General features: G+C 57.3%; 5 protein-coding genes across 5 annotated transcripts; 4 read left to right on the top strand and 1 right to left on the bottom strand.

The window, feature by feature from the left end:
• Positions 1-4: 4 nt before the first annotated feature.
• On the bottom strand, positions 5-1,121 carry ISF_00398 (Mitochondrial substrate carrier; the record flags this gene model as incomplete). The annotated part of the gene is made up of 3 exons (XM_018844005.1): positions 5-902; positions 966-1,018; positions 1,095-1,121. The coding sequence occupies 3 exons, from the start codon at positions 1,119-1,121 to the stop codon at positions 5-7; spliced, it is 978 nt and encodes a 325-aa protein (XP_018708455.1).
• Positions 1,122-3,282: 2,161 nt separating this feature from the next.
• On the top strand, positions 3,283-4,503 carry ISF_00397 (hypothetical protein; the record flags this gene model as incomplete). Its single annotated transcript, XM_018844004.1, has 1 exon — positions 3,283-4,503. The coding sequence occupies one exon, from the start codon at positions 3,283-3,285 to the stop codon at positions 4,501-4,503; it is 1,221 nt and encodes a 406-aa protein (XP_018708454.1).
• A 722-nt stretch (positions 4,504-5,225) lies between these two features.
• ISF_00396 (Beta-lactamase-like protein) lies at positions 5,226-7,030 on the top strand (the record flags this gene model as incomplete). Its single annotated transcript, XM_018844003.1, has 2 exons — positions 5,226-6,227; positions 6,395-7,030. 2 exons carry the CDS (start codon positions 5,226-5,228, stop codon positions 7,028-7,030), a joined length of 1,638 nt encoding a protein of 545 aa, XP_018708453.1.
• Positions 7,031-9,916: 2,886 nt separating this feature from the next.
• ISF_00395 (Zn(2)-C6 fungal-type DNA-binding domain protein) lies at positions 9,917-11,567 on the top strand (the record flags this gene model as incomplete). Its single annotated transcript, XM_018844002.1, has 2 exons — positions 9,917-10,019; positions 10,123-11,567. The coding sequence occupies 2 exons, from the start codon at positions 9,917-9,919 to the stop codon at positions 11,565-11,567; spliced, it is 1,548 nt and encodes a 515-aa protein (XP_018708452.1).
• Positions 11,568-15,209: 3,642 nt separating this feature from the next.
• Positions 15,210-15,665, top strand: ISF_00394 (protein kinase domain protein; the record flags this gene model as incomplete). The annotated part of the gene is made up of 1 exon (XM_018844001.1): positions 15,210-15,665. One exon carries the CDS (start codon positions 15,210-15,212, stop codon positions 15,663-15,665), a length of 456 nt encoding a protein of 151 aa, XP_018708451.1.
• Between the last annotated feature and the right edge of the window lie 42 nt (positions 15,666-15,707).

Raw genomic sequence — 15,707 nt, 5'->3', positions numbered from 1 at the left:
CGGTTCATAGAAGTGCGTCTTGCTGACGGTCCCCGGACTGCTGAATCATGAAATGCAACGCTCGCTCATACGTCCAAACCGTCACGGCGCTGCCCGGCGCAGCCTTGACGAGGCTGATGGGCAGGCCCTTGTAGAGGCCGCGGAAGCCCTCGCGCATAATAATCGTGCGCAGGGCACCCAGCGTCGTCCTGTACTCGGGGATGTCGCCGTAGACGTAGCGCGTGCGCGTCGGGCCCTGGACCTGGATGCGCTTGCGGATGAGGTCGAGGGGGAACACGGCCGTCTTAGCAATAACACTACCCGCAATGCCAGCCGTGGCGTCGCCCGTGCCCCAGGGCAGCTGCAGGTCGGCCGCGCGCGGCTTCAGCCCCTCGTACGTGACGAAGAAGATGCCCATGTACGGGACGATCTGAGCGAGCGTGGGCGCGACGCCGCGGAAGAAGCCGCGCGGGCCCTCGTCCTTGTAGATGGCGGCGACGGCACCCGCGAGGCCGCGGTAGACCTTGTCGGTGCCCTGGGCGGCGAAGCGCGTGCGCAGCAGGTCGAGCGGGTACGTCACGGCCGTGGCGGCGGCACCGGCGCCGGCGCCGGCGATGAAGCTCTCGGCGGCGTCGGGGAGCTTCACGGGGAGCTGGGTCTGCAGCAGCAGCGTGACGGAGCGGTAGGCGGTGAACTGCGAGGCGCCGTAGCAGACGTAGAGGAGCTCGGCGGGCACGTTGCCCTTCCAGAAGGCGGTGATGCCCTCATTGCGGAGGATGTGGCGAAGGGTGGCAAATGTGCCCTGGTATGTTGCTTCGGCGGGAGCGAAGACGGCGGGCGTGCCGGCGGAGCGTATGGGCTGAAACTGTCGATGCTGGAGCTGTAGACGGATCTTTATGACGTCGAGCGGCGCAATAACGAATCTAGGGGGTCTCGTTAGGGAGATGGCGACGATGGGTGACGTGCTGGGTCGAAGGGATGCCTACCTAGAGACGAGACCTGCGATGGCGCCAGCAGATATGACTTGGACTCGTGTGCCCTAGAAGGCAGTTAGTTATTCAGCTCGCCGAGTCGGGAGTCGGCGAAGCGGTCGCCGTTTGCCATGGTGCTCTTACCTCATCCTTTAATGCTCCAGGCGGCATCAATGAAGCGCGGCGCGACGGCCCAGAGGGCTGCGCTGCGGTGCTAGCAACAGGTATATGATGGTTTCGGGTCGGCTGCTGCTTGTCCGGTGCGCCTTCTGTACGGTATGCGCGAGGAGTGAGGTCTAGGTGCAGATGATGGTTGGAAGCTGTGACGTGAAAGGCTGTTTGTTGATGAGATAATGGAAACGTCGTGGTCCCGCCAAAAAAAAAGTGAGGATGACCCAACAGAAGAAATTAGTGGAGCCTGCTGTGGCTTATTTATGTACATAGATTCGTGAATCGATGGAATGCAGGCGGCATGTGATGTTTCAGGGACATCTTGGACAATAAATTGCATCGATTCCATTTGGCTGTTTTCCTTGCAATAAACTTCCAAGTCTTGAAAGTAGGTCCAGAAGTAGCAGAAGTAGGGCCGCTGCTTGCATGCCGATGCAACGCCACACCCCGATTAGGTAGAGGATTCTACATAGCAGTGGCATTTATACCTAGACAGCCTGGTGGGATTGTCAACAACTTAATTTGCGGCGTTTCTATCTATGTAGCTACCCATACCTGGAATTGACCAGGCCTCCCCATGGCCGTCGATTCAGCAGCGATGGTAATCTAGCCGCCAACGAAGCTGAGCCCTGTCCAAGGGTCGCTACACGGGAAATGCCTAGTCTTGTGTGACAGATCACGGATAGTGTAATGGACGCGAAGATGGAGAGAAAAAGAAAAGAAAAATCCGAGCAAACGCCTTTTTGGGCGTGAAAGCTAGACATGGGGAGCAAAATCAAAGGAAAGTTTCGGCTACTTGTGAAAACATATCCCGATCTGACAATGCTGCATCCGGAGTGGAATATTGGAGCGCCGGGCGGAGCGCCGGAGGTGGGCTGCCGGCGCACGGTAGCGAGGCGAGGTGCGCAAGCAACGCGTTAAAAGTATGATGTCTTTGTTTCAATGTTGAATTAAATTTTGCTTCTTTTTTTTTTTTTTTTTTTTTTTTTTTTTTGTGCGTGATCGGACCTGACGGCAAATGGCAGCCTGGAATAAGCCGGTGTGAAATGACGAGCTGACATGATGATGCAGGGGCCTATCTCGGGTGAGATTTTCGGGCGCGTTCTTTCCTTTTTCTTGTGCTTTACCAAGATGTGCGGAATTTTGACAGTTGCGAGTTTCTCAGTTGTTGGTGAAAAGACATGTTTGTAGTTTCCGAGCCCCTGGGTTTGGGGTGTGGACTGGTAGTTTGCGGCATGTTACGTAGCATGGGGCTGGCGAGTAGCCGTGCGTGAATTAGGGACTGGACCAATTGTGTTGTGCAAGATATAGAGGTCGTTATCCGTAAACTAGTCAGTATGCATTGGAACAAGTTGAAGCATGAGCCGTGCATCATGCTTGAATTCTGTTTCGACCAGCTCTTGACGATGCCGGCAAGGGCTGCTGGGTAGTATTAAAGAACCCTGGGTACTCAGACGACTCCCACAAAGACGATTTTTTTGTTGCTCTTACTCTCCTTCATTTCAATTCTCACCATCAGCCCGACCAGTTTGATTTGCCTGGCCCGCATCGTCAGCCGAAACCGCACTTCCGCTCCCCCGAGCCGGATGGGGCCTTCTTACATGGGCTCTTCCCCCACCACGGACGGCCCTCCCCCCCCCCCTATCCAGTATCAGCCGCTACTCTGGTACCCTTTTTATGCCCGTCTTTGAATCAACCATTGTCCCGTAAGATATTACTACGGGCAACCCACTTCTCGCCATTCATCGTGTTCCTTATTTCTACTTCCTTCTCCTCACCCTCCATTCCTTCTGTACTGGAAATACTCGTTTCCTATTCCCTACACCCATACAGACGACCCTACAACCTTGCGCTTCCTTCCTGACCAAAGCCGGTCCGTCAACCGCTGCTAGCCACAACCCACGAGCCACTGCCGTCCGTCTGCATCACATGGGTTCGAGTCGCTAAGCGTCCGCCTCACATGCCACGCCAAACGGCGAATGCAAATTCCTTTGAATTGATATTCATTCGGTAGACAACATCTACTGAAGATCGAATTTTCAACCTTGGCCGCATTTACCCCCTCGGCGTCCCTCTCTCACCCACAGACTTCATCGTCTCCCCCCCGCCCGCCAACGACGCAAAATCCTCACAACCACCACAACCACATACCCTGCCCGTCATGCCCGTCGCCACCTCCACCGCGACGACGGTCACGCCTCCTGACCTCTCCGCGCTCCTCACGCCCATCCTGCCCGCCCTGGCCCCCGCGGCCGCCTCCTCCTCGCCCGCCCCGGCCGTGCTGCCCTTCCTCGCGCCCATCCTCCGCCAGCGCGTACAGATCCTCTCCTCTGCCTCCTCAGAACCCTGGCTGCGGCTCTTGTGCTACGACCCGGCCAAGGCCCCGCGCCTCGCCGAGATTGCCGCTAGCGGCGCCCTCGAGCCGCACCCAGTTTCTGGCGAGGTCGAGATCGACTGGGCCTACGATGCGGCCACGCGCTTCCGCCGCCTCGACCGCGAGACCCTTCAGTGCCTCGTCGCCCTCGGTGACGACCACGGCGGCCTGACCTTTCGGCTCGTCTGGTGCGTCGACGATCCGGACGGCGCGCCGAACGGCTGGCGCATTGGCGAGGTCACCGTGCCTGACTCTCCCTCGGCGCCGTTTTCGAACTTTGGTGGCGCGGCGTCCATCGAGGAGGCCGAGCGACTCTTTCAAGAGGAGGGGGTGAAGAATACGACGACGGGTGGTGCGGTGAAACCGTTGCTGACGCCGGTGCCTGAGCAAGCCAACGGACACGATGACGACGACGACGACGATGACGGGTACTGGGACCGCTACGACGCGACGCCGGCGCGGACGCCGGCCAATAACCGCTCCCCCGCGCCGCCGACGGCCACCAACGGCGGCACCGGCCTCCACTACGACCATCCCGCCAAGACGAAGGCGGCCGACGAGGACGAGGACGACTACTACGCGCAGTATGATGACGTCCAGCCCGCCATGGACGCCCACGACCCCGACGAGGAGGCCCACGCCGCGCAGCTCGACCCCCCCGTCGCCGCGGGCCTGTCCCCGCTCGCCGAGCAGCTTCGCCGCGAGAGCTGGGAGGCCGTGAGCGCGCAGCAGCGTCCCGAGTCGGACTTGGGCCGCATCCCGTTGCAGCACCCGCGGCCCGAGTCGAGCGCCTCCTCGTCGCACGGCTCGGACACCGTCGCAAAGCTGGAGGCGGCGGCGGCGGCTGGCGGCGGGATGCAGGAGCAGTCCGAGTTTGGCGTCCGCCAGCACGTCTCGCGCAGCATTCGCAGCCTGTTCCAGCTCTCCCGCAGCATGGGCATCGGCCGCGAAGAGTTTGACCAGATGGTCAGGGCGGAGCTGGACGTGCTGGGCATGATGGAGGAGTAGGTCGAGCCATATGCGGAGCTTGTGTTGCTCCAGAAAGAGGGGGATCCTCTTTTGTTTGTTCGACTGCGGTGTGTCTTCCTTCATGGCGGTGTCTGTATTGTGATGCTTTTTCCTCGGTGATGGTTGCATATGCATTTTACGCATCTTGTTTGGAGTTGGCGTGCTGGGACTGGGACGTTTTTGGTTGGGCTTCCATCTACCCGTGCATCTGCATATAGCGTATAGATTCGTATTTAAGCTTGAAACTGCGTCAAATGTAATTAACCCTTGTCTTTCTCAGTAACATGCGGTCAAGTCTACGACTTGTCATAAAGTGAACAAGCAAATTCTTCATCATGGATACCACCGACGTGGTGCTGTAGGACTGTCGGACAGACAGTAGGACTCAATACGCCAAGTATGCCACGTTGGTGCTCACCCCAGCTGATAGCCCTGAACTATAAAAGTGACATATTTAGTGGGTATTTGGCTTAAAATTGATTAACTTCAACGGTTGAAAACATCCTGTCTGTCTAAGGCAGGGCGAATGCTTCACGACGCATGCGGCTAGAGTGTAGATCGTTGCTCTATGCACCCCGCGGTCATCAAAGTTACCTACTGCTTGGGATACCATGACTATTATAAAAGCCTTGTCCGGATGTCGCGGGAGAAATCATTAACCTACAACAACGATACTCGTTCACCCCTGCTCATCTAGTACGCTTTGCGACCAACCCCCAAAAATGCCAGAATCCAAGCCGGCATCACAGACAATCATTGACCAGCAGAAAAAGGTTCGTAAGAGCCTCCCATTCCATGACAGGGCCGACTATGTGAACGCGAAAAAGGGCTTTCTAGGCCGTCTCCAGCCCAACGTTGTCACAAACGAAGATGGTGCCACCATTTGGAATAATGACTCTTACGAGTTCTTAAATGCCGAGTGTCCGGACACTGCAAATCCAAGCCTGTGGCGTCAGTCGCAGCTCGCACGCATGGATGGTCTCTATCGTGTCGTTGATGGCATTTATCAAGTACGTGGCGAGGACCTCTCCAACACCACCTTCATCGAAGGCGATACTGGCCTCATCGTTATCGATCCCCTCACCTCAGCCGAGGCCGGCGCGGCAGCTCTCGGCCTCTATCGAGAGCATCGTGGTGCCACTAGGCAGATCAAGGCTATCATTTACACCCACTCCCACGTCGACCACTTCGGCGGCGTCAAGGGCATGGTCAGCGAAGCGGACGTCCAACGCCACGGCATCCAGATCCTCGCACCCGAGGGCTTCCTGGAGCACGCCGTGTCCGAGAATGTCTTCGCCGGCACGGCCATGAGCCGCCGCGCCGGCTACATGTACGGCGCCGCCCTGCCCCGTGGACCGCGCGGCCAGATCGGCGCCGGCCTCGGCCAGACCACCGCCACCGGCACCGTCACCCTCATCGCGCCCACCGTCACCATCACCTGCACCGGCGAGCGGCGGACCATCGACGGCGTCGAGATGGTCTTCCAGATGGCGCCCGACACGGAAGCGCCCGCCGAGATGCTCATCTTCTTCCCGCGGTTCCGCGCCCTGTGCGCCGCCGAGGTCGCCACGCACACCTTCCACAACATCCTCACCCTGCGCGGCGCCCTCGTGCGCGACCCCCACGGCTGGGCGCGGCACCTCAACGAGGCCATCGACCTGTGGGGCGGCGAGGCCGAGGTCGTCTTCGCGTCGCATCACTGGCCGACCTGGGGCGCCGAGGGGGTGGTCGCGCTCCTGGCGGCGCAGCGCGACCTCTACGCGTACCTGCACGACCAGACGCTGCGGCTGCTGAACCGGGGCCGCACGGGGGAGGAGATCGCGGAGGAGCTGGCGCTGCCGCCGGCGCTGGAGCGGACGTGGAGCGCGCGGGGGTACTACGGCTCGGCCAGCCACAACGCCAAGGCCGTGTACCCGGCAAGCTGGTGGCCGCGGGGCGCGCCGCCCTCGAAGCGGGCGACCTCCGCTGGGCGGCCGAGGTCCTGAACCACGCCGTGTTTGCCGCCCCTGGAGGTGATGGCGCGGAGGGCCGGGCGGTCCTGGCGGACACGTACGAGCAGCTGGGCTACGGGGCGGAGAACGGGCCGTGGCGGAACTTTTACATGTCCGGCGCGGCGGAGCTGCGGGCCGGCGGCAGCCTGGGTACGCCGCTGGCGTCGGGGTCGGGGGACATGCTGGCGCAGATGACGCCGGAGATGCTGTTCGATACCCTGGCGGTGCGGGTTGACGGGCCCAAGGCGTGGGAGGAGAAGGTGTGCATCAAGGTCGTCCTCACGGACGCCGCGGTCACGTACCACCTCTGGCTGTCCAACGGCGCCCTCATCTATACGAGTGCCGAGAAGCTGATCAAGGCGGACGTGACAATCACGGGGACGAGTCGTGCGCTGTCGGCCATTGTCATACACGGCCTGGACCCTGCCAAGCTGGAGGAGAAAGGGCTGAAGATCACGGGTGACGGTGGCGCGTTGAGTCGCTTTGGCGCTCTCCTTGATTCAGGAGACGCCAGCTTTAACATTGTCACTCCTTGAGTGGCTGGGAGCAACATGTATTCTTTTCTCCTAATGGAAAGGACAAGATGGACATGCTTACAGCGGCTCTGTTTGCCCATTGCCAGAACAGGATATGGCCCTATCAGTTGCATCTGCCAATCCTAGTCGGCTACTCTATTCTTGACACAATGACAAAGATTGGCAGCTTGTCGATGAACTGCCCAATCCGGCAGTTCCCGACCCTAGGCAGGGCCTTGTCCGCCAACTGGGGTGTTAATTCTCGTGTAGTCTGACCTCGGGCCTTCTGGGCAATGTATTCTGTGCCATTTCCCCGCCATAAGCCTAAATTTGCAAGACCGAGATGGAAATAGGGACATGTTGACAACTGTGAGATTGAACGTCGAGTCAAGGTTGGCCGGACCGCCCGTATAAGTGAAGATCATGGCGCAATTTCAGACACATTAGGTCCCAATCGACACCTTACTCACCTGCATACAAGGCTGTCAGGTTGCTGGTCTACGGTTCTGCAACATGCGACCAAGACTTGGATCCCGTATTCCCGGGCAGGGCGATAGCCAACACGGTGCGATCGGCGCCCCCGGGGGGGGGTTACTCCCCGCCCATGTGGCATGATAATCTATCTGGTGGCTGAGCCGACGATCTAATACGGCGGGCAGAACCAATTATAGGCTCGTTCCCATCTTGGAAGGACACATCAGGCTGTGAAATCAGAATAGGACGGTCACCAGATGGACTGTACTTGCGGCGTCCCTTCGGGGCTGACGGAGGCTTCCCCCCGGTTTACGGGATTATGCGGGGCCGGCTTGCTGCCTTGTGGAGGCCACTAATGCAGGTTGTATCAGCAGCTTCGAGTTTGGACGAGAAAAACAGTCAAGGCCAATCTAGATCTGCATCAGAAATGTAGTATAGATTTGATCCTGAAGCTAGTGCATTTTCTTACCAGATAGTCGCTTATAATAAAGAAGTAAACAACGGAGTTAAAGGTCTATGCTAAGCTCTGCCCCTATTAGCGTTGTCGTGTACTCTAGAGCACAAGACTCCAATGAGAGCAATATCTAGACGAATCGTTAACAAGCTTTTGCTTTTTAGTTTATGTTTTGGAATAGCGTTGTCCGTCTTGGCACCATAGAATCCCGCAACTCATGTTATACGGGCAGATCTGCGATGACAGTGGGGCAGAGGTTGAGGATCAAACTGTCAGTAATGATTTCTAGTTTAATTTGATTGAGGTGTATTGGTAATGTCGGTGGTAGCCGGTTTGCGAATGCAGGGCCTGGCCAGCCTTGCAAGTACGGAGTATGTCCGTCCTTGGTGGTCTCGGTCTTCAGCGAGGACCCGGACCCCCGGAGCCCCTCCCCCCTTGCCTCGACGGCCCTGTTTTTTTTTTTCCAGCTTTCAAAACGACAAAACCACTAAACCCGCTCGTACATGCGGGGCCGAGATGAATCATCCGTCAAGGTGAGCAGGACGAGGCTGGCTTCTGTGGCACCATTGGCCGCCTAGACAGGCTGGCTAGCACGGAAGAGGGCAAAATCCGCCGCCCAGCTTGAATGACAGTCGGGGCTAAATTGTTGGTGAAGAAGCTGGCCAAAATACATTCAGAAAAAGCAAGGCTGAGGACACTGTCTGGCAGTTCTGCAAATAGGAGTTCCCACGGCAAGTCCGAGCATCAAGCCGACGCAGCGAGCAAGACACAGAAGAACTATTATTTGGAGTCCCCCGCGCAATTGCCGATTACAAGGTACTGTACATACACAGCAAGCAGCCTGGCCTGACAGCTGGAGCGAGACGGTGATGGCGGCAGCCCTAAATTTAGCGGCGACTCCCCTCTTTTCTTCGTCTGTTAGTTATGTATGTATGTATGTACATACCTACCCTTACTGATAGCCTCTTGATGGGGAGGGGGGCCCGCGGCTTGGCTCTGTTTTTAGACAAGTCATTATTCTTTATTATTAACGCAGGGCACAATTGCTAGCACATTTTTCTTATTTGGTCTCTTTTGTTGTTAGAGTTGCCCTTCCAGATCCGCCGGTACGGTACCTTTCACACATGTCTGTAACTAGCCGTCCGTCCCTTCAGTTGGCAGCACGACGCACAGGGCGTAAACGGGCGCGGGATTGGCTCCAGCGCATCGAGGCGGGAGCGGCGGACCACTGTCACTGCCCCTCTCCAGCCGCACTTGATGAGTTACTAAGTTACCTAGTAAGTATGTATGTATGTATGTATGTAGCCTTGTTCTTTTCTTCTTCAATCATCTCCGCTGCTCTATCCGCACACAGCCATGTCTTTTCGGGATGAGGTGTATTCCTTCGTATCTAGCTGACCTGACCTGGACAAGGTGTGTTGTCAACACCCCGGATGAACAAGGATCAAGATAATCATACAAAAAAAAATAATAGCAATACCATACAACAAAAGGTTCTACCCAGACAACCTATCATAGCTTCAAAGCAATGCAGACATTCATAACTCCACTACCCTCCCACTTGTTCGGCGCCACGTCAGGATCTCTGAAGCTTGGATATAAAGCCCACCGCCCTTGTCCGCTTTGACAGGAAGCACTCATGTTTCCTTTGTTGGACAATTTCTCGACACATGACCCCAGGCAAACCCTTCCCATCGCACGATTCACCAACAAGTACGGATACGGGGCATACGAATAACTGTCGCAAACTAGCTCGCCTATTAACAAGACTACTTGTAATAAGAAAGAGTCATCGTGGGTCGTCGTAAGCCTACTGTACCTCGCTAGTCGCCGCCCGTGCCTCACCTCACCCAACCTCAACAGCCGGCAGCCTCGTCCGCCGCCCAGCGGAGTGACCCCCAACAGCTACCCTTCTTCGGTTCCCCAACGCTGGCTGCCCCGGGAATACACTTCCCCTCCTCCATCAACACCAATCCGTCATGTCATTTTCATCTTCCGACTTCCAAAGCATGACCGGCAATAAATCGGCCGCCGCCACCTCCTCCCGCGACGTCCCCAAGCACCGAGCCTGCGACGAGTGTCGTGAGTAGAAGAACCCTCCTCCTCCACCCACCCCATCAAGGTCTGGCCTGCAAACAGCCAGCTTCGGCCGCCGCGCATGCTAATCAACACCGCGCCATGACAGGCTCCCGCAAACTCGCCTGCTCCAAGGAGGCTGACGGCTGCGCTCGCTGCAAACGCGAGGGCATTCCATGCTACTACTCGCCGCAGAAGCCCATGGGCCGCCCGCGCAAGCGACGCCCCGCCGACGAACCCCCGCGCGCTCCTCCGGCCTCCTCACGGCAGCGCAGGGCCGCGTCGCCGGGCATCATCCAGCAGCGCAGCCGCAGCACCTCCTCCTCCTCGGCCCCGTCCGTCGCCGCCGGCGCGCCCTATATGCTGCCGTCCTTTCAGCTCAGTGGCGCGGCAACCCCCACACCCTCACTCAGCGATCCGACCTTTGGCTTCCTGGACGGCACGGCCACCGACATGTCTTTCCTCGACCTCCTCCCCGCCGGATGCTACCAAGACGGCGGCCTCGGCCTGACGACACCCGCTGAGCAGCACCAGCACGTCGAGTGCGGCGCTTCTTCGTTTCACGGAACGCTACCTATGGACGCCTACGCCGACCTCTCTTTTCTCGACCCGGCCTTTGCGTCCGCCACCGCCGCCGATGCACAGGATGCCACCTTTGGCGCGACTCCGGAGCTCTCCGTCGGATCTCACACGCCCTTCAACTCGGAACCCTCCTTCTCGCCACCGCCCCAACATCACCACGCGAGAGGAGTCTCGACGCAGCAGCAGCAGCAGCAGCAGCAGCAGCAGCAACAACACCCCCCACTGCCGTCGTCAAAAGGCTACGGAAGCAGCAGCAGCAGCAGCAGCAGCAGCTCCGAGGTCCTCCAGCCCATCCCCACCGTCTCCTGCCCGTGCCTGTCCTCGCTGTACATGGCCCTCGAGTCGCTCGCCAACCTGCCGCCCGACGACATCCCCGCCGCCATGCGCGTCGCCCGCCACGCCTCGCGCGTCGCCCGCGGCGTCATCGCCTGTCAAGTCTGCTCCCGCGACATCCTCGACGTCTCCAAGCCGCCGCCCATGCAGGCCTTCCAGAACATGATGCTGCTCGCCGCCCTCGTGCCCTCCGCCTGCAACGCCTACACCGCCATCGTCAAGATGATCGACCGCGCCTGCAACCGTGCCAGTGGTCGTCTGCGGTTCTCGGCGCGCGAGGTGGGCGCTGGACGCTGGCTACCGGCGGATCTAGCCGGGATGGATGGCGCGGAGCTGGAGCCGCGCGAGTGGCGGCGCGTCATGCTCGCCATCGTCCGCCTGGACGTCCACGGCGAGGAGAAGGGGAGCCGTGAGGACCGGGGAGCCGAAGGCGATATGGGGCTGAGCGAAGTGGTGGCGGCGCTAGACGAGCGCAACCGCAGGCGCCACGAGCTGGTGGACGCGTCGGCGGCGGCGGGCACGCTGCCGCCGCACACACACTACATGATGACGCCGCGCAGCTGCAAGCCCGAGGACAGGAACTGCGTGAGGGTCCTCGAGGTGGCGCGCATGGCGCTGAAAAGCCTCGTCATTGCCTAGTGAGTGAACAGAAGCCGACACCAGAAAAGCTTCCAGTTGGTACACCGAAATGCATGACGGTATTTTTTTGGAGTTTTGGCTTGTCTTTTTTTTCCTTGATTTTTTCGGATTTGTTTGGCCGGCATTGTCCACCGACCGTAAAGATACCAACAGAACATTACAACGGAACGAGCGTGTTTGATTTGTTTACATATACGAGCCTCGAAGGGCATTTCGCATTGGTTTTTGTGTTTATGGGGTTTGGAAAATGGGATTTCCTATCTTCAAAGACACACCTCACTCAACTCTTATTCCTAGCTACCCACCTATTCACTTGCTAAATATTGACTTGGTCGAGATGTTGAAAACTACCATTGAATTGGATGGACGGATGCCTATTCCCATGCGACTTGATGCTCTCATGACCGTGTGTCCCATGTCATCTATCATCGAGCTATCATACAAATGTCAGAAAACGGCCTCCACTCAGCGCCAAAGAATGTTTATTAAAATCATCATACCTCCTCTCAAGGTCTGCGTCTGTGGTCGCGGCTTTACGAATGCGCAAGAGCCGCGCGCATGTGCGACACGAGGCGTCCTTCCAAGTCGACGGTTGGATCCTCTACTGGTAGAGTTTTCCGTGTCGATACTTGTTTGTAATTAGGTTACCTAGCTCCGAGTAGTAATTCATCTCGACCAGGTAGCTGCAAGACAAGACACGTCAGTTTAGCCTATGTTGGGTGTAGCAAGGCGTCGAATCGTAAACATACTTCTGACTAGCGGTATTGAGTTCGCAATATCTTCGAGTAGCTTCGCACTCTCAATTATCCTCCCATTGTCCGGGAAATTCGTCATTTAGACCGAGGACATGCGGCACAAGTGCTGCGCACATCTCCCGCTCGAGATGCGTCTGTTTCGAGGCCGGATCGCGCTTAGGAAACGCATACCACAAAAGCATCGTCGCGTTTTCAAATGCTTCTTGTAGTTTCTCAGAGTACATGAGGCTTCTGACGGCCCCCTGAACCAGAGGATCCATGGACAATGTCTGTGCCTCCTCGTCCCTTCGAGATCAGCTCGGTGACAAGGGCTCCCCCTCTTGCGTGGCAAAAGCTGCACCCGAGTTATATTAGCTAGGAAAGAATCTCGGTGAGGGACGGGAAGCTGGCAATACATACCTCGATCAGTCGGCGCAGAATTTGAGAGACTCGGGTAGGTTGGCGACAGCCTGGACGTCAAAGATTGACTCGGGGCTTGGTTCGGGTCCAAGAAGCGACATGACTTTTAGCAGGGATACGCCGTCCCGGCAGAGCGACTTAGAGCGTTTATCCAACCGCGAATCAACGGACCTGCTGCGCGTCGGAGGGGGGGGGGAGTGTTAGAGAGCTCGGTAGCTTCCTTGATCTGGTCAATCAGAGCTGTGTATCTCTCCTCTAACGGATCCCATTCTGGCGTATCCCAGGGACCTGGTCCTTGTGTGTATAAACGTTGGCATCGAGATTCATGGATGATGTATAGGGCTTGAAAAAAAAATGCTGTCGACTGACCTGATGAGACGTGGTCGGACTCCACGAGGGATCCGACTCTCAGGAACCGTAGCATGATGGAGAGAAAGGGGAGCAGCGAGTCTATGATTTCACAGGTAGCCGAGTATGAACGCGGTGTTGCGACCGAGTGGCTGCGAAGGCGCGCCAACCCATAGTTGATGCTGCGCAACATTTGCTGAGCCCGGGGGGACCCCCGCAGCGCTTTCCTTTGCAGAAAGCTTGAGGCATTCCGTTAGCATCTTGAGCCTGCTATCAAGGTTCCTGGTTGGCGGCGAGTGGCCAGAAGCGCGATTTACCTCGTCAACCAGGAGAGTCATGGCATTGATGTTTGAGATCGCGGTCATCATGCCTACTCCCAGCCCGATGAACAACGTTAGCCCGGTGCTGTTGGAATTTCAGTGCAAGCTGGCGAAAGCATTGATGATCCAGTATCTCCTCCCACTCCTCGGACAACTCGGAGTCTCTATGAATGAATGAGCAGGCGTTGCTGATCTGGCTGGTCAGCGTGGTTCTGCACTTGCTCATGGATGGGGATATGCATCGCGTAAAGATTTTGTCTTGACAGTTTGGTTTGCAAGAGGGAGGGAGGGAGAAGCTGTGAGGGAGCTGCTGGCATGCGAGTTTATACTTGGGTAATCGCTCTGTGTAACTCGGGCAGAAGGGCTCTATTCTTGTTTCAAGAAAGATCTTGTCTAAAGAAAAGGCACATGTACAAATGGTCAACTAAGTCGCACTAAAAATCAAGAAGTAAGGACCTTTGTTGGCCGGTGCTACGTATCCCACAGTTGGCGCGCGCCAAGTTATCAGCTATCAGCCATGAAATGGCGTTGGCGACAGTACTACTACGGTTGCCACATGTGTCAAAGACTCTACATTTATTTTGCACGGCTCATACTTGAGCTCTGCTCAATTGCTCTTTCTATATCGTCTGCTTCTAGAGTTTGCCACTTACACGGCGGGCATTGCCGAGGCATCGTCGGCTCCCTCCGACCCGGCCAGGGGCCTGGGGCCAGAGATCCGGAGATGCGGCCCGGAAGCCACGTTTGGCCAGACCATGATCTAGAGATAGACTCAGGAACAACATGAAACTGCCAAGAAAAAGACGCCAGCAGATTCCCGGTTGTGGTCAGTGGAATTGAGGTACCCCCGTGACCCTCCCGGCAGGCAGAGAAAGCATACATACAACCTTGTCGCACACCTCGCACCGCACTTTTGGGCGCTCTCGCATCCCGGCGAGGTGAGGCCACGTCACCGGCAATGTGTGCTCACCGAGCTATGAGACTGCAACAACTCTTGCTCGGTCCCTCGCAATCCCGAGCCGTGCCGTGTATTCAAGGCGCGAGCTCCCGACAGATGGACAGCCTGCAGACGCCACCCGGCAACCTAAAGCCGACCAAGGCCGAATGCAGGCTATCTACCGGCGTACGGACTCAATAGAAGTGCTCTCAAGACCTAGACCAGAAAAAGGCATAAAGTAGACAAAACGCGGGGTATACCCCGGACGGTGCCAAGCCATTATTAGGATGCACGCCGCACCAATGGATTAGGCAGGGGAGGGGACCATCTTCGTTTAGCCATGCAAGTCTAGATTGAGGTTCGCTGCCTAACTACATTGATATTTGAGGTCGCAAGGAAGGAAGCTCGACAGAAATGAACTAGTCACCGTTACATTCGTCGTCCAGATTCATCAGTGTGGCCACCAGCTGAGACCACCAGCGAGCCTCAAACCGTACGTCGTCGTCAATATTCAACGTCGATTGGCTAGCTCCTAGAGTACATACAGTTGAGGTTACCCTTTCTTGTGACGTTTTAATCGCTTCAGATATTCTAGTCCCCGAAATATTGCATATACGAGCCAATATTCATGGCTTGGCACGGGTAGACGAGATTTGCGATGGCATCGGCGAGTCGAGGAGTGGAATCAGGCTGCCTGCCTATGTAGCAAGAGAACATCAGGGTTCTGCATCCATACCTGGACAAGTAGGAATCTGGAGCATTATAAAAGGGTTCATCTTGGCCGTCCAGAACTGAATTCTCATCTTCATCGTCGAAAGCATACTCGACGCCCAAGCTACATACCTCGATACATCTTCATCATCACTTTCAACCCGCTATCAACATGAAGGCCATCAACATCATCGCACTCCTGGCCGGCGGCTCCCTCATCCAGGCCGCCAATGTCGACACGCGCGCCGCCGAGGAAGAGTGCGGCGCTCTCGGCGTCATGGAGGCCCCCGCCTCCGCCTACCTCAACGGAGGCGTCGTCCGCCAGTGCCGAGACCACCCCATGGGCTCTGACCGCGGCCTCGACATCAACGACGAGGTTGCCAACGCGCCCTTCAAGCAGGCCGAGGCGCGCAACAGCGTCCCCGACACCCTCACCAAGCGCTGCCCGAGGACCGCCGCCTGGGGCTGCGGCAACGGAGGCTACTGCTGGAAGAATTGCGGCAGGAACGGAGAGTGGTGCTGGACGGCGGGGAATTACGGCAACGGACCCTGGGCGCGCTGCAGCTCTTGGAAGGATTGCGGCTTTGATGATATGAGGTACTCCTGCAGCGGTGGCTGCGGTTGTTAGAGTTGAAGTGATGGGCCTGCAATCTGCAATGCTCTTTGTACC

The sequence above is a fragment of the Cordyceps fumosorosea genome, assembly GCF_001636725.1.
Source record: "Cordyceps fumosorosea ARSEF 2679 chromosome Unknown scaffold_1, whole genome shotgun sequence".
NCBI lineage: Eukaryota > Fungi > Ascomycota > Sordariomycetes > Hypocreales > Cordycipitaceae > Cordyceps > Cordyceps fumosorosea.
Note: the sequence above shows the minus strand (reverse complement) of the source record. Positions and strands in the feature narration are given on the sequence as shown.